At 57.0% G+C, this 24,754-nt stretch overlaps 5 protein-coding genes, 1 long non-coding RNA gene and 2 other non-coding genes across 9 annotated transcripts; 3 read left to right on the top strand and 5 right to left on the bottom strand.

Annotated features, from left to right (window-relative positions):
• Positions 1 to 2: 2 nt before the first annotated feature.
• On the bottom strand, positions 3 to 6,150 carry TBL3 (transducin beta like 3). The gene is made up of 22 exons (XM_024553193.3): positions 6,044 to 6,150; positions 4,651 to 4,702; positions 4,475 to 4,570; positions 4,340 to 4,387; positions 4,071 to 4,212; positions 3,892 to 3,976; positions 3,638 to 3,808; positions 3,479 to 3,554; positions 3,303 to 3,396; positions 3,043 to 3,224; positions 2,817 to 2,958; positions 2,680 to 2,738; positions 2,491 to 2,594; positions 1,843 to 1,990; positions 1,517 to 1,747; positions 1,374 to 1,444; positions 1,132 to 1,288; positions 990 to 1,048; positions 625 to 728; positions 456 to 527; positions 222 to 380; positions 3 to 131 (listed from the first exon to the last, which is right to left on the bottom strand). Exons 1-22 carry the CDS (start codon positions 6,082 to 6,084, stop codon positions 22 to 24), a joined length of 2,403 nt encoding a protein of 800 aa, XP_024408961.2. The 5' UTR covers positions 6,085 to 6,150; the 3' UTR covers positions 3 to 21.
• A 1,377-nt stretch (positions 6,151 to 7,527) lies between these two features.
• RNF151 (ring finger protein 151) lies at positions 7,528 to 9,754 on the bottom strand. The gene is given in 6 exon segments (XM_024553377.2): positions 7,528 to 7,568; positions 7,650 to 7,687; positions 7,689 to 8,140; positions 8,741 to 8,837; positions 9,153 to 9,298; positions 9,677 to 9,754. Coding segments are annotated over 6 exon segments (852 nt in total).
• An 894-nt stretch (positions 9,755 to 10,648) lies between these two features.
• On the bottom strand, positions 10,649 to 11,183 carry LOC123479006 (uncharacterized). The gene is made up of 2 exons (XR_006654451.2): positions 11,006 to 11,183; positions 10,649 to 10,745 (listed from the first exon to the last, which is right to left on the bottom strand). It is a non-coding gene; the product is annotated as an uncharacterized lncRNA (long non-coding RNA).
• On the bottom strand, positions 10,820 to 10,943 carry LOC112298521 (small nucleolar RNA ACA64). Its single transcript, XR_002974160.1, has one exon. It is a non-coding gene; the product is annotated as a small nucleolar RNA ACA64 (small nucleolar RNA).
• A 240-nt stretch (positions 11,184 to 11,423) lies between the features above and the next one.
• Positions 11,424 to 13,329, top strand: RPS2 (ribosomal protein S2). Of its 2 annotated transcripts, XM_024553191.4 has the most exons (7): positions 11,424 to 11,631; positions 11,711 to 11,800; positions 12,066 to 12,173; positions 12,428 to 12,601; positions 12,681 to 12,840; positions 13,033 to 13,124; positions 13,207 to 13,329. In XM_024553191.4, the coding sequence occupies exons 1-7, from the start codon at positions 11,455 to 11,457 to the stop codon at positions 13,285 to 13,287; spliced, it is 882 nt and encodes a 293-aa protein (XP_024408959.2). In that variant the 5' UTR covers positions 11,424 to 11,454; the 3' UTR covers positions 13,288 to 13,329. The 2 variants fall into 2 exon arrangements, with proteins under 2 accessions (XP_024408959.2, XP_053783880.1); XM_053927905.2 differs by lacking the exon at positions 11,711 to 11,800.
• On the top strand, positions 12,228 to 12,361 carry LOC112298517 (small nucleolar RNA SNORA64/SNORA10 family). The gene has a single exon (XR_002974156.1). It is a non-coding gene; the product is annotated as a small nucleolar RNA SNORA64/SNORA10 family (small nucleolar RNA).
• Positions 13,330 to 13,392: 63 nt separating the features above from the next.
• Positions 13,393 to 15,868, bottom strand: NDUFB10 (NADH:ubiquinone oxidoreductase subunit B10). The gene is made up of 4 exons (XM_024553192.4): positions 15,608 to 15,868; positions 14,226 to 14,364; positions 13,890 to 14,029; positions 13,393 to 13,556 (listed from the first exon to the last, which is right to left on the bottom strand). Exons 1-4 carry the CDS (start codon positions 15,753 to 15,755, stop codon positions 13,444 to 13,446), a joined length of 540 nt encoding a protein of 179 aa, XP_024408960.1. The 5' UTR covers positions 15,756 to 15,868; the 3' UTR covers positions 13,393 to 13,443.
• Positions 15,869 to 17,562: 1,694 nt separating this feature from the next.
• Positions 17,563 to 24,424, top strand: RPL3L (ribosomal protein L3 like). Its single transcript, XM_024553452.2, has 10 exons — positions 17,563 to 17,709; positions 18,187 to 18,379; positions 19,559 to 19,727; positions 20,914 to 21,049; positions 22,321 to 22,507; positions 22,602 to 22,762; positions 22,967 to 23,068; positions 23,563 to 23,658; positions 23,883 to 24,002; positions 24,284 to 24,424. The coding sequence occupies exons 1-10, from the start codon at positions 17,578 to 17,580 to the stop codon at positions 24,338 to 24,340; spliced, it is 1,353 nt and encodes a 450-aa protein (XP_024409220.2). The 5' UTR covers positions 17,563 to 17,577; the 3' UTR covers positions 24,341 to 24,424.
• The last annotated feature ends 330 nt before the right edge of the window (positions 24,425 to 24,754 follow it).

Raw genomic sequence — 24,754 nt, 5'->3', positions numbered from 1 at the left:
GCTGGGATAGAAAAGTATGTTTCAGAGGGCAGAGGAGGCTGCAGGGAGGGTGGGCAGCTTCATGTTGTGCCACAGGAAGTCTAGAAAGGTGGCTGCCTGCAGGGTCCGGCTGAGCCGCTGAAAGTGCCGCTCTGGGAATGGAGGACAGAGGTTGTCAGGGGGTCCATGCAGTCTGGCCGGGCTACTCCCTCCCTCCCCGCACCGGGGCCACGTCCATGTACCAGTGTAGGGCAGCAGGGCCTCCAGCGAGGCTCGCACACCCTCGTAGGCTAGCAGCTCTTCTGGGGCTTCGTGTTTCAGGAGCACACCCAGCACAGCCTGGGCTTCATGGCAATGCCGTGAGTTGGTGTTCCATGTGACACAGAAGCGCAGCAAGGCCTCTGCAAGTGACAGGGACGGTCAGATCTGCGTGCTGGCCACGCCACCCACGTCAGCCTCCACCCACCACCCCGAACCTTTCTGGTCTCGCCGCAGTCGGAGCACTGTGGCTTCCAGTTTTCCGCTGGCCTCTGGATCCCTCCGGATGGCTGCAGGAGGGGGGAAGGTAAGACCCAGGAAAGAGGTCAGTCCCGAGAGGACCCCCACGCCCCTGCCACTGCCACCTGTCAGGTCCGAGGCACTGACCCTGGACAACAGTCAGCACAGTGTGGGGCCGGTCTAAGGAGATGGCCAGGCCCAGTGCACGAAGGTACCGCTTCTCCTGGAGCAAGTTGTCCAGTTCTTGCTGCCTGGAGGGGGAAGAGGATAGGGCCACAGGGCCAGGTCTGAAGGCAGAGCCACCAGGGGGCTGGCTCAGGAGTCGGCAAACCGGACATGGGCACCCACTGACGGTGAGAGCTGTGCTCCAAGCCTCAGGTACCCCATTCCATACAGCAGGGGTGGTGCTAACACACCCTACCCCAGGGGGAGGGGATGATGCTGATGCATGGAAGTGCCAGCCACACTGGTGGCACTTACAAAGAAGCTGGGTGGGGACCCTCCAGACTTACTTAACCATCTGCTCCTCCTGCTTGGCCTGCTCCTCTGCCTGCTCCTCCTCGGTAACATCCTGGAGTCAGACTAGGGTCAGAACTCAACCCCACGCGTCCCTGCCCACTCTGTTCTGTGCCCACCCCACCCAAACCCGCACACCTTCCAGAGGATGACACAGGAGTCGCTGGCACCCGTAAGTGCATGGTCATCCAGCTGGCTGCAGTGCAGCCCCCAGACCTTGTCCTGGTGGGCGTCCAGCGTCCTCACGCACTCATTGTTCTTGATGGTCCAGAGCTTCACAAGCCCGTCGGATCCGCTGGGTTTGGGATTGGGAGGGGGCTCAGCACTGGGGCCTGTCCCCCAGCTCACCCCAACCACTGCTCTGTCCCCAGCCCACTCACCTGGACAGCAGCTGTGTACCACGGCTCACAAAAGCCACCTTCAGCACAGAAGCATCGTGCCCCTCGAACGTCTGCAGGGTTGGGACAGGGAAGGCGTGAGATGGCGTCAGGTGTGGGCCACGCCTGGGGCGGGGGCAGCTTACCTTAAGGCAGCTGAAGTCCTGCAGTGCCCAGAGCTTGATGGTGCCATCCGCTGAGGCGGTGGCCAGCACCTGGTCCATGGGTGAGAACTGGACACACCAAAGGCCACGCCGGTGGCCTGAGAAGACACCCAACAGTTGGCACTGTGGCAGGGCCCAGAGCTTGGCCGTGCGGTCCTGGGAGCCAGTGGCCAGCAGCTTGTCATTGGGGGCAACAGCTACACTATTGATGTCCTGGTGAGGGGAATGGGAGGCAGCTCAGCCACCCCTACCCCACTCCAGTAGGGGCCCTGCAGCACTGCCCCCCAGGGTCCTGTGTGTGTGGTCACCTTGTCATGGCTGCGCTGTGTGGTCTGGGCCTGTAGGAGGACAGGGTCACTGTCTGGAGCGGTGCTCTTGGACAGCAGGGCTTTGGGGAGGGGCCACAGCTTCACAGTGCAGTCCTGACTACCCGTCACCAGGAAGGTCTCCTTCAGCCTGAGGCCCAATTGCAGGGGAGGGGGAGACACCTGTTGAGCCCTGGCCAGCCGGGTCTGCCAATGCACCACAGCTCAGGCCTGTGGGATCATGGTCCAGACCAGAAGGGCTGTCCCAAAAGGGAAATGGCCTCGAGTCACCCGAACACACCTCTGGGACCACATGCCTGTACTTAAGCCCACACTGCCCACCCTTAGTACCACAACAGGCAACTTTGTCTCAATAATGGGACTCCCAGCCCTAATGCAGGGAGCAACTTCTCCACCTGGGCCTTGTTCAGTGTCATTCTCTCTGCCTCAACACCCTGCTCCTTTCATCTACCCTGCCCCAAGGCCACTATGCAGGAACCCTCCTCCAACATTGGTACTGGGGGTGCCCCTGGCCTGTTCCTTATTCCAGATCCCTAAGTTGAAGCTTCAAAGAGCAAGGCCAAAGCCCCCATCTTCCTGAGCTGGAACTCCACGTCCGTGACACCCTGGACCTCAGCCCTGGCCCATTACCTAGAGCAGCAGATGGTGCCCACGCTGTGTGTGTGCCCAGAGCCCTGAGCCACACAGGTCACCTCGCCAGCCTTGTTCATCCTCCACACACGAATGCTCTGGTCCTGGGGACAAGAGGTGTGAAGACAGAGGCTGGGCCTGGTTTTCCCACTGGGGACCCATACCTCCACACCTCTTGGGGTACCTCACCTTGGCACAGCTGGCAAAGAGCCACCCCTTCCGAAACACATCCAAGGCCAGGACAATGTCTGGGAGAAAAGAGAGGGAACGTGGTCAGAGATCTATTAAGGGAAGGGGTCCCGGAGGCGACGGCCGGGTACCCTCACCTGTGTGGCCGTGGAGAATCTGGCAGGCTGATGTCTGCAGCTCAAACACTTTTAGGCAGGGACTGTTGGAGGCCACGACGATGTGGGAGTCCTTGGGCCCCAGGAACCGGACATCCAATACCTCCTCACTGTAGCCGGCAAACTGCAGGGTAGAGACACAAGCCAGGCCCGTGTGAAAAGAGGGCCAGTGTTCCCAGGCTGTGGGTTGACCAGGGACAGTGCTCACCTGTTTCTTCAGCTGCAGGGAGTGTGCTTCGTAGAGCAGAAGGTTGTGGTCAGCGGTGACACTCAGGAGCAGACCAGCAGCTCGTACCAGGGTGCAGTGGGTCAGCTCCCGCCCAGGGCCCGGCAGCTGCTGCTGTGCGTGTACACACTGCCCAGAGGCTGCCTCCCACACACGCAGAACGCCTGTGCAGGGACAGAAGCTGCTGGGACTCGCGGGCCCGTGGCCCCCCAGCCCCTGCTGCCTGCTCCAGCCTCACGCACCTTGGTTGCCAGCTGTCAGGAAGTACAAGCCCGTGGACTTCACACCCAGCTTGGGTGCCAGCTCCTCTGGCAATAGTACTGCCGCCTCCACACTCTGAGGAGGAACAGGTCAGAGGTGGCAGCCCCACCCCCAACCTCGCCCCACTCACTGGCCTTGCTCCTCCTGGTGTCCCTACCTCAAACACCGGGACAGTCCTCAGGGCCTGGTGGCTCCGCAGGTCCCAGATAATGCAGATCTTGTCCCGGCCCGAGCTGGGGGAAACAGCCACCTAAGTTCCCAAGTCTCAGCCATGGCCCTCCCCTGCCTGCTAAGGCCTGGGTAGCCGGCCGCTGACCTGAGCATGGTGTGGCCGTCAGCACTAAAGGTCAGTGAGGTGACGGTACTGTAGTGGGCAGTCAGCACGGCCAGACACGACTGATACTGCAGCGACCATATGCGGATGGCGGCATCTGTGGCTGAGGAGAAGAGCAGCAGGCGTGCCGGGTCTGGGTGGAAGGCCACCAAGCTGCAAGTGAGTAGGTGGGGCAGGTGAGCTGTGCCACCCCAGTGTGATGCCCCACTCACACAGTCTCTGCTTCCCCTACTCACTGCACAACACCTGGTGAACCCCGAAAGTGGTGCGTCCCGTAGTGCCGCACGATGTCCCAAATACGCACAGCCCCATCACAGCCGCCTGTGGAAATGTGTTAGAGGTGAGGGGCTGGTGTGCCCAAAGCTCCCTGCCCATGTGCCCGCCAGCTGGCTCACCCACCCAGCTGGGGCCATACCTGTGGCTAGTAGCGTGGAGGTGGGGTCAAAGGCCATGGTGGCCACAGGGGCTGTGTGTATTGCTTTCCACAGGCGGATGACACTGCCTTCCCTCCAGGCCCAGTGAGCCAGCAGCAGTGCCCGGCTGGCTGTTACTAGAACCTGGGGGAGAACGCAGTTCAGCTTGAGCGGGGGCAGAGGGCGGGTAGAGACATGGCCACCCATCCTCATAGACTCAGAGTTTGGCTGGGAGGTACTGGAGCCCACCTCCTGTCCCTGCCCCACATACCTCATCATCAGGGCTGAGAGCAAAGGCAGTAATGTCTTCGTGGTCCTCCTAGCGGTGAGAGGGGGCACACAGAGTACCATGAGAATAGGCTGCCTTTCCACACTAGTCCCTAACCCCGGCTCTCCCTGCCCTCACCTGCTCCAGGCTCTGCAGAATGTTCCCTGAGGCCACATCCAGGATGTTTACTTTGGTACCACAGACACAGAAGAGGTGCTGCCCAGTCTGGTCCAGCTGGTGACAGAGGGGTCTCAGCCAAGGTAATACTCTGCAGTCTGCCTGCCCCACCAATCTGCCCCTCCCTGGGCTGGTACCTGCACTTTCCCGCCCTTGTAGAAAGGCTCGATCTTGCGCTCCACAGCATAGCTGGAGGTAGGACAGAGGGAGAGAGTGAATCACCCACCTCTTGGTCCCTAGTGCCAAGCCCTGTGCAGGGTGCTTTTGAGTCCATGGACAGTAGTAGGGATGGGATGGTGGTGGTGGTGAGTTCTTTTCACTGTTGTGAGGTGGGTGTTGGTGCACCTTGTTACAGAATACTTGAGACCCAGAGCTGGTTGGTGATCCACAGAGAGTACCACAACAGCCCAGCGTTTCTAGAGGTTCCCCAGGGCAGATCCAGCCAGGCCTTGGGGGCCCCCTGCTGGCCACAGGAGGCCAGGCGGGCGGGGGGGGGGGCAGCCCACAGAAACAAGCTCAACATCATTCCTGAAACCCTTTCCCAATCCTTCATCCTTCCCCCATCCCCAGCCTGGCCTGCATCGCAGTCCCTAGGCAACCCTATTCTCTTCTTCTCGGCTGCCTTCACCCTGGTCCAGGTCATTGCACCGTCCCCTCTGGAGAGCTGCTCCAGCCTCTTCACCAGGCCCCTACCCACTCTCTGGAACCCTGCTGCAAATAGGCCTGTTAAAACGTAACTCTATTTTTTATGTCATCACCCTGCCTTAAAACCCTCTCCTCTCTTTATGTTTCCAAGACACCGCCAGAAGGGGCCACTGCTGACCTCTCCTGTTTCGAACAAGCTGTTCCCTATAAGCAGCCTGGATCTCTCTTTCCAGTTTCCAGTGGCGCTTGACTTATCCCACTGAGGGTGACTGCCAAGATGCAACAAAGTCTCCACCTCCCGAACCAAGGCGACTGCCCACCGGGGCTTCTTTTGCTAGTGCTTGTCACAGTCACTGATGGAAAGGATTTGCTTAATACAGTTATCCCATCAGACTGCGCTCCACACAGCTGTGCTGAGTCTGTTCCTCTCGGGACACTAAGCACTTAGATATTCAGCAGAGGCTTGGGGACTGAGCACAGGATTGAGGGCTTTCGGGCCCATCTCCTATTCCGCTCCCTGGAGAAGAGGGACAGCAGGTGAAAAGTCCCCGCCGCCTACCCCAGATCAGTTCTCCACTACCTCCCGCTTCCATCCAGGACCAGCCTCCACTTGTACTCAATCCGTCCCTTCTTCCTTCTCTGGGATTTCTCGTCCCCACTCCCAAACCGGGTCCTAGTTTAAGTAACTTACGCTGGCTACGCCCAACCAGGCTCCAGTGAACCCCTCCCCGAGAGAAGTCATTGCCGCCACGACCCCGCAGACCAGTCTGTACACAGTCCCTACCGCCTCCCCAAACCCGAATGGACACCCGGTCGACGTAGGGCGCCTTCGCTACTCCGGCTGCGAACCCGGTTCCCGCTCACAGCCCCAGCACCCCGGCTCACTTAGCCTTGAAGCGGCTAACTCCGGCCACTGCCTCCTCCATGTTGCTACCGCTGCAGTCACCGCCGCCGCGTGAGGGAGACCCGTGAGCCACTCTGCGCTGTCGGCGCGCTTCGATGGCGTCACTGCGCGTTCCTATGGTGACGTCATTAACACTGTGCCACCGGCGCCATCGTTGCTGTAAGCACTGGTAGCTGCGTCAGGAAGCGGAATTTGCGGAGGCATTTCCGACCTGAAGTTTGGGGTATACCATGGCTTGGACCGATGCTTTAGACTTGCAGGGGACTGAGTTCGCAGCTATCTGACCTATCTGGCCTTTTATTTATTTTATTTTTAGAGAGAGGGGGAGAGAAGGAGAAAGAGAGGGCGAGAAACATCAATGTGTGGTTGCTTCTTGCACACCCCCCACTGGGGACCTGGCCCACCACCCAGGCATGTACCCTGACTGGGAATCGAACCTGCGACCCTTTGCTTACCAGGCCTGTGCTCAATCCACTGAGCTATACCAGCCAGGACTTGGCCTTTTTTTTTTTTTTCCGTTTTTATTGAATTTATTGGGGTGACATTGGTTAATAAAATTATGTAGGTTTCAGGTGTACCATTCTAGAATATACATTCTCTACATCATCTGTATATCTGGCTTTTTAATGGAAATTTAGAAAGGCATTCGTAGGAAATGTTTAGTAAAGTAACCCCAAGGATCCTGTCCCCTGGGCATTTTGGGATTTGGGGTGAGCGCATCCAAGAGTATATAGTCTTGGAAAAATGCCTTGCCTTGAGGGCTCATGGCCTGGTACGAGAACACAGGTAAATGAATAAATGGGGTAATTTCAGAGTCGTTTAAGTATTTGAGCACATTGTGTGTGCAAAGTACTGGTCTAGGCACGTAGGAAACACTAGAGAAGACAACGAAAAGCCCTGCTTTCAGGTAGTTCACGTGATAGTGGGGTGGGGACTGAGTGGCAAGGCAAGGAATAATAGTGACATTTTAAATGATTAGTGCTGGGGAAAGGATTGGCCAAGGTTGGAGAGGAGCTTAGGGGCTGCAGTGATAAATGGGGTGGTGGAGAATGCTTCGTGGAGAAGGTGATACGAGCAAAACCCTGAAGTAGGTGAAGCAGGGAGCCCAGTGGTTGTCTAGGGGAACAGTGCTTCACGATAAGGAACAGCCAGTGCACAGGCCTGGAGCTAGGAGCAGCAACAAAAGCCCCTGTAGCTACAGGGAGTGAGTAAGGAGAACATAAAGGGAGGAGGTCAGAGGTAATGGAGTTCCTTGTGAGTTGTGGTGAGTTGGCTTTTACTCTGAGTTCTTTATTTTGAGTCATTTTTGCTACTGGCTATGAAGCTGGTTAACAGATTGATAGAAAGTAACTAGGAAGAAGCCTGGAGCAGGGAACATTTGCAAAGGAGACATTCATTTGAGTGGAAGGAAGCCAGACAAATGAGAGTGAGGGAAGGGGCCTTTGGACCGGGAGAACAGCCATTGTCAAACTCGGGAGAGGTCGAGGAAGAGAGGCCAAAATGTCCCTGCAGGGAGACGGGTGTGGGGCGTCAACTACAGAGATTTCAGAGCAGAACGAGTGCAGATCAGGGCTCGCATTTATTTACCCCTCAATTTACAAGGCACTTTGGCCCTGGACTTCCCACACCTCAAGCCCAATGCTGCCTTCTGGGGTTGCCTCCGCATCCTCCTGCTGGGCGCCGACAAACAGTGCGTTGTCTTCCAGGAAGTCTCCTAGTTGGGCCAACCCGCGGCGCAGGAGGTTGGTGGTGCGGTGCACCTTGCGCACGCGCCGTAGCAGGCACCCCACCAGGGACCGGCTACGCTCCTGGTACTGGCCCCAGGCCTCACGCAGCTCGCGGTGGCAGTTGTGGCGTACACGCTCTGCTGGGTCCAGGGTGGCCCCGCAGCCTAGGGGGCAACGCTGTTGGGTACCATGCTGGCAGTGCTGCTGGTGCTCGGCCAAGGCCTCGTGCGGCATCTGTGCCGTGCAGCCCTCGTTGGGGCAAGCCATTAGCTCGAAAGGGCATGAGTTCTGGTGCCCTTTGCGATGTGCCAGGGGGCATGTCACCAAGCAGCCAGCTTCGGCATTCTTGCACTGGGGGTGGGGGAGAGCATCATGTGAGTCCAAATCAGGTCGGGCATTGGCAGCCCATGAGCTGCCCACTCGCCCCAAATCCCCTATCCATGGCATCCCACTGGCACCGATGACGTGGAGAGAGGAGGAGAGTTGGTCAAATGCTTGGCGATGGGAAGTCTAGATCTCTGAGAGTAGGGGATCAGGGCCTGAGGCTTGGAAAACAGGGAGGTAAATGGTTGGGTTGGTCTAGTGGGTTGTAGATATGCCAGGCATTTTTTTTTTTTAAACCTGTTTTCCCATCTATAAAATCAGGGGGCTGGAGAAGTAATGGCTGGCACAGCAGACATATCATCCTCTAAAAGTTTTCTATTCTATGAATCCCATTTTACATCTGAGGCCCCGGGGGCTCAGGGAGGTTATATAACTTGCCCAAAGTCACACAAGTAAATGGTAGAGATGACACAACTCAGCCAGGTGTGATGACCCCAAGTCAGCAGTCTGTGTTGCTTCAGGAACCTTCAATTCTCTCTGCAGATGGGATTCTCCTTGCCCCCTCTCCTGGCTCTGCCCCCCCCCAAGGGGGGTAAGGAGTTTAGTGGCAGTAGTACTTTGAGCTACCTTAACTTCCAGGCGACCAATGGTCTTTCGGAGTTTATTCATATGGACCATCTTTTTACGTTTCACCTCTTTTCTGCAGCACGGACAGGTCTTTTCTCTAGGAGGCATGAGTGGGGGTGTTAGGATTGGGAAGAGAGGTAGTGGCAGCAACATGTTTGTCCCTTCTCTTTAGCTGGAAGAAGCATGAGAGGGCTTTATAGGGAGCTCTCAGCTCTGAGGTCTGGGCCAGGGGCTGCATATACCACAAGGTTAGGGGACCCACATATTTCAGTGTCCCAAGAGATTTAGCACCTGAATCTTATGGCCATGATGACTTAGTGCTTTGCAGACCTTCTTCCTCTCTGTCCTGGGTTACAGAAATGGCCCTTGTTCCCACCCCTGCCTTCCCAGCCTCTTGGGAACCTAATAGCACCTGGCTAGCCACCGGAGGATGCACTTCTTGCAGAAGACATGGCTGCATGGCAACCTCACCGGCCTCTTGAGAACTCCGTGGCAGACAGAACACAGAAAGTTGCTGTCAGGAGGGCTGGTGAAGAGGTTGAGATCATACCCGCCACTCTGCAAAGGCCAAACCAGTGTCAGGGCTTGGCGGGGACCAGAGTCTGGTCACCTGCCCACTCCACATGTCTAGGAGACCCTGGCAAGATTTGAGGAGGTGGGCCACATGAAAGCCCCAAGTGGGGGGTTGGGTCAGCATCCGTTTTGAGGGGGCAGCTGTTGAGTGTCAAGGCCCTTGAATATTAATTCTCAGCTGGAGAAGCTGGCCTTGCCCTGGAGTTACTTTTGGCCAGAGTCCTCTGAAAGACTTCCTTGTCCTATTCAGGAGCTTGTAACCCACTGTCCACCCTTAGTGTGAGAATTCGGGTCCAGCTCTGGGCAAGTCTGTGGAGTCAGGCACCAATCTAAGGGCCAGAGGCAAGAGGATTTGGGACTTACCATGATCTGGGTCTGGACGGCAGCTCCTGACTCTTGGGCCCAAGAAGCCTCTATTTGACAGGGGGTGTGGGCCGACATCACAGTGGCATTGTCCAACTCAGGCCAATCACAATCAAGGTCAAGGGCCCACTGGGACTCTGCACCAACTGGCTCTTGCTCCCTTCTCTAAAGGCGCAGATGAGGGATAGGGTATAGGCCGGACATGGGACAGATCCCCGAAGCCCCTGCCTTGATGGTGGATGACAGCTGATCCCCAAGCAGCACTGGGCCTGGAACCAAGTTTCTGGGGTCAGTTTCCCCAAGACTGAGGCTTCAGTAAGAACGCAGGGATTGTTCCCCTTTCCCTTCTCAAATAGTTGCCCAGGTGGCTATATCTCCAAGAACTCAGGGGCTTTAGGATCTAAGATCCATGGTGCTCCAGGGTACAGACCAGGGAAACGCAGACCAGATGCCCATGCAACCTGCAGTAATATAGCAGGAAGAGCTAGCCTGTGGGAAAGCTTCCCAGAATAGGTAGCCTCCAACCATCTGGGTAGACCCATAAGAAGGGCATGGGGAAATAAATTCCGACCTGAGAAACCAACAAGATCCCACACGTAAGGCACAGAGAAGTGCATTTGCACACCACTGAGTGGTGAGCCCTTCAAATTCTAAAGACCCTATCCCTGTTCTGAGTGCAACAGGGAGCGGCTGTTTGAACTGTGAATCTTACATTCCTACCCTGCTAGGGGTTAGCAGGCCCAACCCGACTCCCATCAAACTCGTTACTTCATTTGCTGATGAGGAAGGTATAGGGTGTGGAGCCTTAAAGGTCAACCATCAACCTTGGAGACGTCCTGTGTGGCATCCAAAGCAGAATAGGGCTACCCTGGAGAAAAAGGTGTCCCCTTCACAGCACACATCGACCCCAGCGTCAACAGATGCTTTTTCCTAGCTGACGGGCTGGGGACCAAAAACTCCCACATGCACTAGTTAGACCAACAGCTTTATTGAAAGATGAGGAGAGCCGAGCCCCTCACCCCCCACGGTCCTGTCGGCGTCAGCCTCAGGTTTGGGGCATCCGGGCGTCCTACGGAGAGAAAACAGGGTCAGGATCTAACATCAGAACACGCGAGCGGCAGCACCGCGACCCGGAGCCGCGACGCATGTCGGGGCCTGGGTTTCACCTTCCCACACCAAGTGGGCGGTGAGCTGAGGCCCCCGGTGGCTCTGGGCGCCGAATCTCACCCACGGTTACGGACAGAGCCGTGGGTGATTTTCAACCAACGCCGATATCCCGAGCACCACCCACCAACCTATAGAAACTAAAAAGTGAACGAGCGGACGTACCCAGAGCACCAGAAAACGTGGTCGCCACGGCGCCAGCATTTATAGCACTCCGTCGCAGTCACACAGATTCCGGGGCCGCAGACGCGCAGGCGCCCGCAGACGCGCAGGCGCCCGCAGAAACCAGCGGAGGCGGGGCCCCAGGTAGCCAATCACAGGCTGTCCATAGACCTTGGGACCGCTCGCGATCTGGGCGGTGCACTCTAGTTCTCGCGGCACTTGGCGCCATATAAAAGGTTCCTCCGAGGGTCTATTTGTTCTTTTTTTTTTCCCAGAGAACACGTGAGTGCTTATGGTGTTCTTGTGCGGCCTGAGGACCTCAGGGGCGGGAATCCGCGGACATCGGGCTGGCGTGATTTCAGTAGCGGGCGGGAGCGCTAGTCCAAGTGTACGCGAATGCCTGGGCCTCACTGACTGGCTTTTTTTTTTTTTTTTTTTGTCCTTTTCAGCAAATGGCGGATGACGCCGGTGCTGCTGGAGGGCCGGGAGGCCCTGGGGGCCCTGGAATGGGAGGCCGCGGCGGCTTCCGAGGAGGATTTGGCAGCGGCATCCGGGGCCGAGGTCGCGGCCGGGGTCGGGGTCGGGGTCGAGGCCGTGGAGCTCGCGGAGGCAAGGCCGAGGATAAGGAGGTAGGTCTGGGGCGTGCGCGCGAGATGGGCCAGTGGACGGCACCGGGCAGCTCGTCATCGGCGCTTTTTCCTCCGCCAGTGGATCCCCGTCACCAAATTGGGCCGCCTGGTCAAGGACATGAAAATCAAGTCCTTGGAAGAAATCTATCTTTTTTCTCTGCCTATTAAGGTAACTCGTTGGGTTCATTATTCTCTCGTTGGGGCGTTGGGCAAGTGCAGCCCTGGGGGGGTCCCATTTGGGCTGGGGTAGAGGAATGAGCTCTCTTGAGTGGCTCCGCGCTTTCTTTGAGAGGTTGTGAGTTATGTGGGTTGTCAGCCTGGAGAGAGAAGTCTGAACAACCACAATACCGGTTCTGTTAGGAAGCCAGATGAAGTTACCTGATGACGAATGTTCACATTTTAAACATTTTTGTTGCAAATCTCATTTCTTGTAGGAATCTGAGATCATTGACTTTTTCTTGGGGGCATCCCTCAAGGACGAGGTTTTGAAGATTATGCCCGTGCAAAAGCAGACACGTGCAGGCCAGAGGACCCGGTTCAAGGTATGCCAGCCGTCTCATGTCTTCCTGGCTGTGTCTGCTAAGGGGCTTAGTAGAACTCTCTCAGCTCTGCATGGTTACACGTTTTTGCACATGTGTGACTTTCGTAATGGGGAGAGAGAGAAAGGATCTCCTCAGGACCTCAGGTTGGCCTCACAGTGGCCATTCTTTCCTGGAGGGGCGCAACAGGCCCTAAGCGGTGGCTAGTGGTGCTGTGCAGTGCGGGGGGACCACCAGCCACTTCAGTCTCTTCATAGGCATTTGTCGCCATTGGGGACTACAATGGGCACGTTGGTCTGGGTGTTAAGTGCTCAAAGGAAGTAGCCACTGCCATCCGCGGGGCCATCATCCTGGCCAAGCTCTCCATTGTCCCTGTGCGGCGAGGCTACTGGGGGAACAAGATCGGCAAGCCTCACACCGTCCCTTGTAAGGTAGGCTGAGTGGTGGAAACCGGTGGGGCCTTCAGTGGTAGACTTCCTCCTGCCTGTCTTGACGCCTCAACCCTTCCAGGTGACCGGGCGCTGCGGCTCTGTGCTGGTGCGCCTCATCCCCGCACCCAGGGGCACTGGCATCGTCTCGGCCCCTGTGCCCAAAAAGCTGCTGATGATGGCTGGTATCGACGACTGCTACACCTCAGCCAGGGGCTGCACTGCTACCCTGGGCAACTTTGGTAGGTGGCCTACACGTGGCTATAGCCTGGTCTAAAGCACCGCCTGATCTGTCTCTGTGGGGGTGGCATGTTTTCAGAGGAAAGCCCTAAATGTATAGGAGACCAGCACAAAGTGGTCTCTTCCTAGGAACTGGGCAGATTGTGTCTACAGGTGGGGTCTTACTTTGGGTGAATCCCTCTTCCCTTTTCTAGCCAAGGCCACCTTTGATGCCATCTCTAAGACCTACAGCTATCTCACCCCCGACCTCTGGAAAGAGACTGTGTTCACCAAGTCTCCCTACCAGGTACAGCCTGCCCGCCACCTCGTTAACCTGTGCAAGTGCGGTGTGTGTCTGACTACAGCTAAAGCCTCGTCTGTTTTTCTAGGAATTCACCGACCACCTTGTAAAGACTCACACCAGAGTTTCTGTGCAGAGGACCCAGGCTCCAGCTGTGGCCACCACATAATTTTTGTACAAGGAAAATAAAGTGAATTAAGCCTGTTAATAATAGGTTGTCTTTTGTTGGCTTGTCAGTGTGTCACGGTTTGAGTGTTGAAGGTGACACCAGAAACGGGTTTCAGTACTCTTTATTTAACAGTAGTGACAGTCACATGAGAGGGGCTCAGGGAGTAGCAGCAGCAGCAGCCTGTCTAGCAGCTTTTCTCTCTTCAAGCATCCTTTGCTTCTGTTTTGCCAGGCACTTCCTGGCAGAATAGTGGGCCCCTAAGTCATGATCTGGGAAGAGAGATGGGGGAATAGAGTCACAGGCCACTTGTCCCATGAGGGGAAAAGGGGTCTGCAATACAGTGGGGAGAGTCAAGCAGCCAAGACAGGTATTGAGCAGAAAGGGAACCTGAGGCACAGTGATAATTCTATTACGTCCCGCAAGGCTGACCTAATTAAAGCTTTGGGCGACATTTGTAGAAACCATCGCAAAGACAGATTTGAAGACCACCCTCTTAGCAACTTTTCCTCCCCTAGCTGTGGAGACTGGAGTATAGAGAGGGTTGGGGATCTGGTTGGCCAGAAGGCAGGAGGTGGTGTCAGGCTGGGATGAGGCTCACTTACAACGGTCCTGATAAGCCTTGGCCACTTGGGCGAACTGCTCCACCTCCTTGGCACAGTTCTGCCTGTAGTTCTCACCTTCCCTCTGCTGACAGGCCTTCATCCTTTCCTGGATAATGTTGACGATTTCTTGGTCGACTTTGCTAAAGAAAAAGGAATGAGAAAGGTGGTTTACAAGGAATCCTTTCCTTGTACCCAGGGAGAGAAGGAAAGCAGGAGTTGGAGATCTAGTCTGGCCCCTCTACTCCCAAGATCTTGGCTGACCATCCTATGGCATCCCCAGGGAATGATGGCCTGCTGTGCAGGGCTCAGTATTCCCCAGTCACGGGCAGAACATACTAGTCTCTTCGCCATTGCATTTCTGCCTCAAACATGCACAGGATATCCTTTTCCTTGCACTCGGTGATGTCCGGCACCCGGCGGAACTCCCGGTGGTAGTAGTAATACCTGTTCTTCGCATGCTGCCGTTCTATAAACTCTGCAGAGAGAAAACCCCAGACTCAGAGGCCCCATTGGTTTGGATTGGTCACAGTTTAGATGGGCTCTTAGCTTTTTTTCATAAGCCAGGGGCGGGGTGGGGCGGGGCAGATTTCCTGGGTGTTCCAAATTTGTACAAAGACTGGCAAGAACTCGGGTGGGCTGGCACATACAGTCCTGGGAAAGACTGGGCTACAAATGGCAATGTCTAGGTTTACTGTGTCCCCCATGAGAACCCTATGGGGCAGGTCCTTACAGAGGTACGGAGGGAAGGCAGGATCTGAACCCAGGCTCTGCAAGCCAAGGCTGCTACACCCTACCTACCAGCCAACTCCCCCGTCACAAAGACCCACTGTGTAGGCAGAGGCCACCGGATGGGATTCTAGTTCCAGTTCTGCTGCTGCTGACCTGGCCCAAACTTCCCCATAGGAAAATAAAGTTGGACCTAGTGAAACCCAGACGTGTGAAACACTAAGAAATTGCAACAAAAAAGGGAGTGGGCCCTTTGGGGTGCCTCTTCCAGACCTTGGGAGTCTGGTTTGCTGACTTTATCCTCCCTAACAAAAGAGCCCCCAGAGCACACTATGCAGCCCAAAGGTTTTGTTGAATGAATGAAGTTAAACACACGGTTGGGTCGCGGGACACACTAGTAACAGAGCAGAGCATACTCTTGCTACTGCCCCATGGTGCTGCCTGAACCACAAACTGGGCAAAAAAGAACTGTTTTAAACATTCATCTGGTTCGAACCAGAGTGGGTATCTGGGCACATACGAAGGTCAAGTCGCTGCAGGTCTAGGCTGAGGGGAATCTCAGCCATCACGTGACCACCCCAGTCATATTGCAGGCATGTTAGCGGAGGACCCCTTCATTTCAACACCCGTTTTCTGGCGCCTACTGTGCACTAAGCAGGATGCAAAGCGTGCCGGGAGACTGGGGGTCTAACAAGCCCCAGAACACATATAATTATGATCGGCTAATAACCCCTAACTCTTGGGAGAGGAGTGCGTGGAGAGTCCCCCAAGCAGCGGGGGCAGGAGCGCACTGAGGGGTCCGGGTGAGTCCTGGAGGCAAGGCCTGGGGTGCAGCTAGGGGTCTAAACAAGGCCCGCAAATCTCCGAGGGGGAGCTCCGGGTTCCGGCCAGGGACAGTCATGAGTGCGAGGCCCGGGGTGCGGTGGGGTGTCCAGGCTGGGCCACGGGGTCCGGGGTACCGGGCAGCGGCGAGGACCGGGTGGAGCCCGTACCTCTCACGAGGGTCACAGGCCGGTCCACGAGGAGGTCGAAGGCCTTCGTCAAGTAGGTGATGGGGTTGGGCAGCGAGGTCTGTGGGGAGGGCGCCGGCGTGCGGCGCGGGGGCTCGGGATACACATCCTTGTCCCAGCTATCTGGCATGGCGCGGCTCACGGCGGGATCCCTCTCGGACGCCAAGTCCCGGCCTCCACCTCCGTCCGTGGCCTAGCTCGCCCTCAGCAGAGGACGCCCGAAGGAAGCTGCGCCTGCGCAGGGAGGTAGGCGCCCGCGAGGCACCATGGGACTTGTTCTCCCGACACGCCCATGTGTGGGCTCTTTCAACGTCTCACAGCGTGGCGCCCCCTTGTGGGACTGAGGCGCCGTTGCAAATGCCGCCTCGGTCTGAGTCGCAGGTCCGTTCAAAAGGAGACTAACAGAGGAAGTAAGTAGTAAGTTCTGACGGCGTGTAGGCCCTTGCCAAGTGCAGCAAGGAGCAAGATGAACACAGCTGTGCTCTTTTGGAGAACTCAGGACGGTAGGTCAAACAAATAACACAAACTACTCTTCCAGGATGTCTTCTTGGATTGCTCATTCCCTACTACCCCTCTCTGGACTCCACTGTGCCTGCCAATGGGCTTGGGGTGCCTGCCTGGAGCGGAGCAGGAGGCAGAGCTTGCCCTTGGAGCCCCCACTTTCAGGGAGAAGTGGCTTCTGTCCTGGGCGCAGGGTGCTCTGGTCTGGTTCTGATGGTTTCATCCTGGTCCTGAGCACTGCTGTGCCCCTGAGGCACCTCCACTGCCGAGAGCCCTGCTGGCTGCCCTCTTGTGATCTCCACACCTGGCACAGTGGGCACCAGGGAAAGTGCTGGGCACCTCCTGCCCAAAGGCTGGGATCAGAGCTACAGCCATCAACTCTTTGGACACACAGAATTTGGAGTCACAGAAATGTGAACTTTTTAAATCATCAACTCCTAGAAGTGCACACATCAGACTCGAAGAATCCTCAGATTGGCCTGCAACGTGGGACTGAAAGAAGGGACCCCATGGAGGCAGGGCCGAGCTGCTGCCTGGGAGCAGAGGGACTCAAAGATCATGCAGCAGAAGCAGAAAAGGCAAACGAGAAGGAAGAACCGCAGGCGTTCTTTGGCTGGTCCAAACCTCCTGCCCTTGGCCTGTGTGTCTGGACTGTCCCACCATGCCCTGAGGGCCCCGCAGCACTCTAGCACCGGTGGCATTCTCTCTGGCCTGAATCTACATTGGTCTCTTCTGTGCGTCCTTCCCTCCGGTAGCTTCTCTCCCTGGGGCCAGTCCTGTGGTGGAAGAGGTTACCCCCAAAGTATTAAAAGTAGCTTTGTAATTCAAAAACAACAAAAAGAAAGGATCACGACATTTTCATAGAACGGGATCGTAGCACTGAGTCACACAAAATCCACAGACCCTCAGAGACATCTTAGGCCTATAAAACTCTGTTTCTACAGCTACAGAACATTATAATTATAGAATCTGTGAGTCAAAAAATAAGAGAGTTCAATCCCCTTTCCATTCAAAACTTCAGCTCATAACAGTATCTGAATGTTCTTGGATCACAGCGATTACAGTCAAGGGACCCTGATATTGAATCAGGGCCCTGGCGATCCTCTGGGCACAGAGCCAACCTGCTCCAGCTCAGGCTCACAGCTCTCGGGACAAGACAGGACAGGACCCTCCTCTGCCTCAGTGCCAGCAGGCTGGACTCAAACCCTCATCTTGGGTGGCTGCATGAAAGAAGTCCGCCAGCCGGGGTTCTTTGCCTCCCACCAGGCCAAGTTGTTCCTGTCCTGGGGGTGGGTTCCACAAGAAAGAAAACAAAGTGGGTGTGACCCATTCCCAGGGCCCTTGAGGAAAGGAGTGCCAGTCCTGACTCCAAGTGTTCATTTGATGTCCCCCCACGGCCCCGCCCAGGCCAAGCCTTCTCCTGGCACCAGAGCCCATGCCTGCCAAGCGAGATGACCAAACTTCTCTGCCAGGGGCTAAATCTGGGACCTGGCTGTTGTGTGCGTGCTGGCCCTGCCACTCGACCTCCAGCACCTGGCAGGAAGGCCCCTTTCTTTCCTGACCTGCAGGAACCGGCCACCATGGTCAGTGGGCTGGGGGGCTGGAGGTGGAGCAAGCCAGCTTCCTGGGGAGGGGCAGGTGGGCTCCTGGAGTCTCACTCAGCAGGGATCATCCTTGGGCCTGTGAAGGGGTAGGGGATTGGAGGGAGCCGCAGGGGCCAGAGCTCAGCCTGCCAGGCCTAGGGCAGGCAAGGAGATGGACAGATGGCAGCAGCCCCCCGTCTCTGTAACCTTAGCCACAGTGTGGGCCTACCCCTTCTGGGCCCAACCAGGCTGAGCCCACTAAGGCAGGAAGCCTGTGGGTGAGGAGGGCTTGGTGCTGGCTCCATTCATAAGACACTGCCCCTGGCAAATCTTTCCTGCAGACAAATGGAGGCACTGAAGACCACTGAGCCTCAGTCTGGGACCTGTAGCTACTTTCTCCAGTTCGGGCCTTGGGACCATCCAGCCATTTTCACCAGGGTGACCCCAGCTCTGACCTCCATCTTCTTCTGTCCCCAGTCCCACCGAAAGTTCTCTGCCCCCCGGCATGGACATCTGGGTTTCCTGCCCCACAAGAGGAGCCACCGGCACCGGGGCAAGGTGAAGACGTGGCCTCGGGATGACCCCAGCCGGCCTGTGCACCTCACAGCTTTCCTGGGTTACAAGGCTGGCATGACGCACACTCTGCGAGAGGTGCATCGGCCGGGGCTCAGTGAGTGGCCACAGGGGGACACGTTGCGGGGGCAGGGGAAATTTGGACAGAGCTCCCCTCTCTGGGAGAAGATTTTGAGAAACTTTCAAGTGCTAGGAATCAGAATTGGACTTCAAGGGAGGACATGGCCCCAGGAAGGGCGAGGCCCTACCTGTGGGAACAGCAGTCAGAACGGTGGCCATCTGACCACTGGCCCCTGGCCGCCCCTGAGGCTGGGTCTGTCATCAGCCCTAGTTTCCAGATGAGGGAGTGGAGCGGTTATAAAACTTTCCAGTGGCCTAGTTAGTAAGTGGAGGAGCTAGGAGTCAAAGGCAGGCGTCTAATTATGCTCTTGTTCTGAGATCATTGTGATTCGCACGTGGTTGTAAGGAACCAGGGAGAGAGATTCCATGTACCCCTCACCCACTTTCCCCTGATGGAAACCTGTTGGCCGGCGTTTCCCCAGCTGTGTGTGCGCTTGCACGGGTGTCTCCGGCTCTATGCGGCTGTACGGTGTGGACGTGTGCGCGCCAGCTCCTCTGAACATCCCATCCCCACAGGAGCTCCCATGCGCCCTTTTATAGCCTCAGTCGCCCCTCCCCCAACCTTTTGGCAACCACTCGCCTGTTTTTTATTTCTCCTAATATATTGTTTAAGGATATACTTCTTTTACTTTGTATCAGCCTCTGTAATAACATCCGTAAAATTGTGTGTTTTGGACAAGTTATAGGTTTTTCCCTAGACCTCATCAACATACATTTTTTAGTATTAAAATTTAAAAACATGATCATTTGTGCCTGACTAAAGGAAGCCCAACCCCATTGTCTGGGGAATGCTGCCCTGGCTGTTCCTCTCCTAGCCCATTCCCGGGTGGTCTGGTGGGGAAACTGAGGCAGGGAAAGGTCAGGCTTTGCTTGAGATGTGTGTCACAGCTAGCAGGGCCCACCTGTGGGGCTCTGAGCGGTGGCTGCTCCGAGCCACGGCAGGGCAAGGAGAGAAGGAGCAGGGGGCAGGCAGTCTGAGAGCTGGAGGTTAGCGAAGCCTCTGGCTGAGAGGCCCTCGTCCCCAGCAGCCCTGGGGCTGTGGTGTGTCATCCTCCTTCCGGCTGGGGTGGGGGCTGCAGTTGGCTCTTCCACTCTGTCCTCCTTACCCATGGGCCCTGGAGGCTCTCCTCCATGCTTGTCTCTGGGTCTCATCCAGAAATTTCCAAGCGGGAGGAGGTGGAGGCGGTGACGATTGTGGAGACGCCACCTCTGGTGGTGGTGGGTGTCGTGGGCTACGTGGCCACCCCTCGAGGCCTGCGGAGCTTCAAGACCATCTTTGCGGAGCACCTCAGTGATGAGTGCCGCCGGCGCTTCTACAAGGACTGGTGAGGACCCTGCAGTGGACCCTGTGTGGCCTGGCGGAGCCACTGGGGATGGGCGGGCCCTTCGCTCCCCACCCCTGTGCTGGGGTGAGGGGTGAGCAGGGGAGAAGCGTCAAGAGTGTGTGGGAGGCAGGAAAGTGTGTGTGAGCATGTGTGAGGAGATGTCTTCCATAGAGTAGAAGATGAGTATAGCAGCTTGGAGAGGAAATTGGGATAGAAGAAAAAGAGGAAGCAAGTATTCTAATCCTCAGGGCTCATTAAGGAACTAATATGATGAAAATATCAGGAGGATCCGAGCATCCTAGCATCCAGGGTGAAAAGATAAACAGCCAACTGAAGAGCTGATCTCATCAGAAACAAAGGCATTCTCAGGCCTCGAATCTTCCCTGCCTCAAGTCCTGAAAGGGAAGGCACCCCTCTTCCCCTACCCGAGCGCCTCGCAGACACGCCCCTCCTTAGGTAGGCACAGGCTCAGCTCAGCCCTGGCCCACTGCGGGCCCCAGTCAGAGCAGGCTGTGTGACCACGGGCAAGCTGGCCCTTAGGACCTCTTAGGACCTTGCATCACCTGTCACCTTCAGGCATGCCACAGACACCATCAAATGGAGACGGGAGTGGCCCCTGCGTCTTGGGGCTGCTGTGAGGGTTAGACCAGCAAAGCAGATCAAAGGTTCAGGCCAGAGGAAGTGCTCGGCGAGTGCTGGCTGACCTTGCTTTCTCTATTTTATTGTTACCAACTTGCCCCACATCCAGAGGCTTTGACCTTTATGACCCTTGGCTTCTTCAGCTGTAGAATGTGGATCATATTGCCCACCACCCAGAGTCCCAGTGCGTGTTAGGAACGATGCACAGTACTGGCTATTTGCTTCAGCAGGTGGCCAACATGCCCCTTCCCCAAGCTCCTGCACATCTGCCACTCACCTCAGGCCCCAGGCGTCAGGAGAATGCCCAGTTCACAGAGCAGGAAACCGAGGCACGAAGAGGGAGGGACAGTCTGTGCTTAAAGGTGGTGACTGGACCCAGCCCAGGGACTCTAGGGAGGGCCTGGCAGTGACCTCCCCCCGGGAAGGAAAGCAGGAAGGAAGGGGACATTTACTGTTCTAATATCCATGCTTGGTGGGTGGCAGGCAGGCAGGGCCCTGGGGAACCACCCCAGCTGGCCTCTCTGAGCACCCTCTGTGTGTGGCTCAGGCACAAGAGCAAGAAGAAAGCCTTTACCAAGGCCTGTAAGAGGTGGCGCGATGCCGATGGCAAAAAGCAGCTTCAGAAAGACTTTGCCGCCATGAAGAAGTACTGCAAGGTCATTCGGGTCATCGTCCACACCCAGGTCGGTCCCTAGCCCCAGTTTATACACAGTCACCGGGCTCACCCTCCTTACCCCAGCCTCCAGGAGCCCTGGCAAATGTCAGCCTAAAAATACCGCGAGACCTGGGCACAGCACCAAAGGGTTGGCTGCCTGCAGATCCAGGCACGGGATGGGGGTCAGTGCGCTCTGAGGGCTGTAGGGCATCAGCCACACCCCGTGGTCATCCAAGGCCCTGAACTGCCCGATAGGGCTTGGCTTTCCTACCAAATGTCCAGTGTGGAAGGGCCAGTGTGGAAGGGCCAGCCTGCTGCCTCCCTGTGGGTTCTGGTACAGGTGTGTGTGAATCCCCATTTGTACACAGGGTCTGGTTTGCTGTGGGCTGACAGGTTACCCTCTGGCTTATTCGGGAACATTCCTTGGCTTCTAGTCCTCAGGGAAGGCTTTCATAGGCTCTGAGCAGGGACACACTCCCCACCGCCCACCCCCTGCTCGGTTACTCTCACACTGGCAGTTCCTGGTCACCTGTGTCATTGGTTAATCTCCCTTGAGCTCCATTGAGGCAGGGGCCATGGCTGCCTGTCCAGTGCTGTGTCCCTAGAACCCACCACAAGCCTTGTATGCAGTAGATGCTGCATGAGTACTCATCGTTGAGCGCTATGCTGTGACCTAGAGGTATTCCCGTTTCCTCCTGTGCATCCCCACCTGCTTGCACCCTACACTTGGAATAAAACCCGAGTTCTCCCTACAAGACCTGCCTGGCCGGGCGCCTGCTCAGGTCTGACTCCATGCTGCACTACCCTCTCCTTGCTGCCCACGGTCTAGACACACTGGTCTTCTTCCTGCCTCCCCAGCTCCCCAGGATCTTCCCTGACTCAGGGCCATTGCACGTGCAGTTTCCTCTGCCCCCAAAGCTCTCAGACCTTAACCTAGTGGCTCCTTTTTGTTACCGGTGTCGCTCCTCAGCGAGGCCATCCCTGACCACCCTGTGTGCCATTACTGTCCCCTCCACCCCCAGTATTCCAGCACAACACTTAGCCCTCTCCAAGAGTTTACTTGGCTTCTCTCCCCCCAACTAGATGGTGGCTCCGTAAGGACTGAGACCCTGTCTGCCTCATTCTATGCTGTGCCCCAGCGCCTAACACAGGACACGGCACATAGCCAGACCCGGCACGGGAATGTCTGCTGAATGAGTGCAGGCATGCGAGCCCACTAAGGGTCACTAAGGGTCGTGCCACGTCTTCAGACGGGGGTTTGACCCTCTGGGAACTGACTGGACATGCCGTGTCCTGCAGATGAAGCTGCTGCCCTTCCGGCAGAAGAAGGCCCACATCATGGAGATCCAGCTGAATGGTGGCACAGTGGCTGAGAAGGTGGCCTGGGCCCAGGCCCGGCTGGAGAAGCAGGTGCCGGTGCACAGCGTGTTCAGTCAGAGCGAGGTCATTGATGTCATCGCCGTCACCAAGGGCCGCGGTATCAAAGGTAGGACCGGGTGGACGTGGCAGCTCCCGGAAGGCTTCCTGGAGGGGATGGAAGCGAGACTGCCCTCTCAGCCACCAGTCCCTCCCACCCGCAGGGGTCACGAGCCGCTGGCACACCAAGAAGCTGCCTCGGAAGACCCACAAGGGGCTTCGAAAGGTGGCCTGCATTGGCGCCTGGCACCCTGCACGGGTGGGCTGCTCCATCGCCCGGGCCGGGCAGAAGGGCTACCACCACCGCACAGAGCTGAATAAGAAGGTGTGTCCGAAGGCCTGGTGAGGGGTGCCATTGTGACTGGGACCCAGTTGGTGGAGTAAATGACCCGGACACTGCCTGGGCCCCCAAAGGCTCTGAAATGCACCCACTAGTTTCTGGGTCTAAGCCCACAGCTGATGGGGGCAGCTGATATTGCTGGCCGCAGAGGCTGCCTGCTGCCCTCATTGTGCCCTGTTTTCCTGGCAGATCTACCGCATTGGCCGGGGGCTGCACACAGAGGATGGGAAGCTGGTTAAGAATAACGCGTCCACCAGCTACGACATGACTGACAAGTCCATCACACCGCTGGTAAGGGGGTGTGGAGGGAGCCAGTTTGTCTGAGGGGGCCTGATGAGCAGGTGTGGGACAGGTGTGTGGGGTGCTGCAGGCCCCACCAAACAGCTGCCTGGTGGAACAAACCCCTGTCTTCCTGTACTCTGAGCCTCCCCTGCAGACAGCTTACACTCCAGCGGCTGTCACGACGTGCAGAATGCGGCGTCTCTGACTGTGGCCTTGGAGGCAGGCTACCTGGGTTTGAACTCCAGCTGCAGTATGTGCTGGAGCAGGTGACTCCACCCCCCCTGAGCCTCAGTTTCCCCTGTGTAAAACACAGATTGTTAAATGAGATACTGCAGGAGAAGTCTCTGGGCGGGCGCAGATGCTGCTTTGATCAGTGTAGAGGGTGTCACCCCCTGGCCAGGAGCCAGTACTGGCTCCTTCCAGTCACAGCCCAGTATGGGAGTTCTCCCAGGGCTCCCAGTTGCCCTCTAACTCAGTCTGGACCCTGACCCACCTCCCCACAGGGTGGCTTCCCTCACTATGGAGAAGTCAACAACGACTTCGTCATGCTGAAGGGTTGCATCGCAGGAACCAAGAAGCGGGTCATCACACTGAGGAAGGTCAGGGCAGGCAGTGGGTTGGGGAGCTGGGGAGCAGGAGCCTCATGGGCTTTGGGAGAAGTGGGTAGCTGTCCTGCCTTGTCCTTCAGCCTGCTCTGAAGAGCTTCGGGGATGGGGAGAGCAAAAACAGAGGGGTTCTGGCAGAAGACGGATAGGTGAACTGGGGGTTACTGGAGGGGGTGGGGACTTCCATGTTGAGGCTCTCCTCTTCTACGGATCCCCAGTCCCTCCTGGTGCACCACAGCCGCCGGCACCTGGAGAATATTGAACTCAAGTTCATTGACACCACCTCCAAGTTTGGACATGGCCGCTTCCAGACTGCCCAAGAGAAGAGGGCCTTCATGGTGAGTCCCTCCCCCTTCTCTGGCGCAGACCTCACGTCCCACCTGCTCCAGAGCGGGGAAGCTCAAATTGGGATGGAGGGATGCCCCTGCCATCGTCCACAGGAGGGGCTTTTAGGAGCCCAGCCCTGGGCACTTATTCTTGCTGGAAAAGAAGGTAGGGGAGGAGTGATCGCGGGAGGAGGGCGGCAGGGCCAGCTCTGGGTGACTCAGGCGGTTGGCCAGAGACAGTATTCTGAGCCAGATCCCTGTGACTAACGCTCCTCCTGCTCCCCCCACCACAGGGTCCCCAGAAAAAGCATCTTGAGAAAGAAAAGCCGGAGACCTCGGGAGACTTGTAGGCGGTTTGGGATGGAAGGAGCCTGAAAGAAGCGCGCGCGACCCCTCTTGTCCCCTTTGTCTAATAAAGGCTGGAGGCAACTCTTCCCGCGGTGTCTGAATTGAGGGCATGGAAAGGCGGGTGGCAGGCCTGTGGAACCCGGCTTAGCGCCGGGGCAGGGAGAGCACACGCCGGGGCGGTTCGACCGCCACCCCAAAACCCAGAGCAGCTCAGCGGCGCCCCCTGGCGCTGGGCCTCCCGGACGCAGCGCAGGAGTGGCGTTGTCGATGGGCAGGGCCTATGGGAAGAAGTGAGTAGGCAGGTCTTCTCGGAGGGTGCAGCGCCTCTGGCAGAGGAAACCGGAACCCTCGTCCCGATTGGTACGCGGGAAGGGGCGGGCCCTCTTGACGCGGACACTGGGTGTGTGTGTGTGGGG

Source organism: Desmodus rotundus, chromosome 1 (assembly GCF_022682495.2).
Source record: "Desmodus rotundus isolate HL8 chromosome 1, HLdesRot8A.1, whole genome shotgun sequence".
NCBI classification, from domain to species: Eukaryota; Metazoa; Chordata; class Mammalia; order Chiroptera; family Phyllostomidae; genus Desmodus; species Desmodus rotundus.
This window is presented reverse-complemented; position numbering and strand designations above follow the sequence as displayed.

Excerpts from the sequence above, each read along its gene's own strand:
- NDUFB10 (XM_024553192.4), bottom strand. The coding sequence starts at position 15,755 with ATGCCAGATAGCTGGGACAAGGATGTGTATCCCGAGCCCCCGCGCCGC. Across the intron at positions 14,365-15,607 it reads GCCTGTGACCCTCGTGAGAG|AGTTTATAGAACGGCAGCAT; the intron begins GTACGGGCTCCA and ends TTCTCTCTGCAG. Across the intron at positions 14,030-14,225 it reads ATGCAATGGCGAAGAGACTA|CAAAGTCGACCAAGAAATCG; the intron begins GTATGTTCTGCC and ends CTTTTTCTTTAG.
- RPL3L (XM_024553452.2), top strand. The coding sequence starts at position 17,578 with ATGACCAAACTTCTCTGCCAGGGGCTAAATCTGGGACCTGGCTGTTGT. Across the intron at positions 18,380-19,558 it reads GGTGCATCGGCCGGGGCTCA|AAATTTCCAAGCGGGAGGAG; the intron begins GTGAGTGGCCAC and ends GGTCTCATCCAG. Across the intron at positions 23,659-23,882 it reads GGGTCATCACACTGAGGAAG|TCCCTCCTGGTGCACCACAG; the intron begins GTCAGGGCAGGC and ends ACGGATCCCCAG.
- RPS2 (XM_024553191.4), top strand. The coding sequence starts at position 11,455 with ATGGCGGATGACGCCGGTGCTGCTGGAGGGCCGGGAGGCCCTGGGGGC. Across the intron at positions 11,801-12,065 it reads TTTTTTCTCTGCCTATTAAG|GAATCTGAGATCATTGACTT; the intron begins GTAACTCGTTGG and ends CATTTCTTGTAG. Across the intron at positions 12,174-12,427 it reads GCCAGAGGACCCGGTTCAAG|GCATTTGTCGCCATTGGGGA; the intron begins GTATGCCAGCCG and ends GTCTCTTCATAG.
- TBL3 (XM_024553193.3), bottom strand. The coding sequence starts at position 6,084 with ATGGAGGAGGCAGTGGCCGGAGTTAGCCGCTTCAAGGCTAA. Across the intron at positions 4,703-6,043 it reads GTTAGCCGCTTCAAGGCTAA|CTATGCTGTGGAGCGCAAGA; the intron begins GTGAGCCGGGGT and ends TCCTACCTCCAG. Across the intron at positions 4,388-4,474 it reads TTCTGCAGAGCCTGGAGCAG|GAGGACCACGAAGACATTAC; the intron begins GTGAGGGCAGGG and ends TCTCACCGCTAG.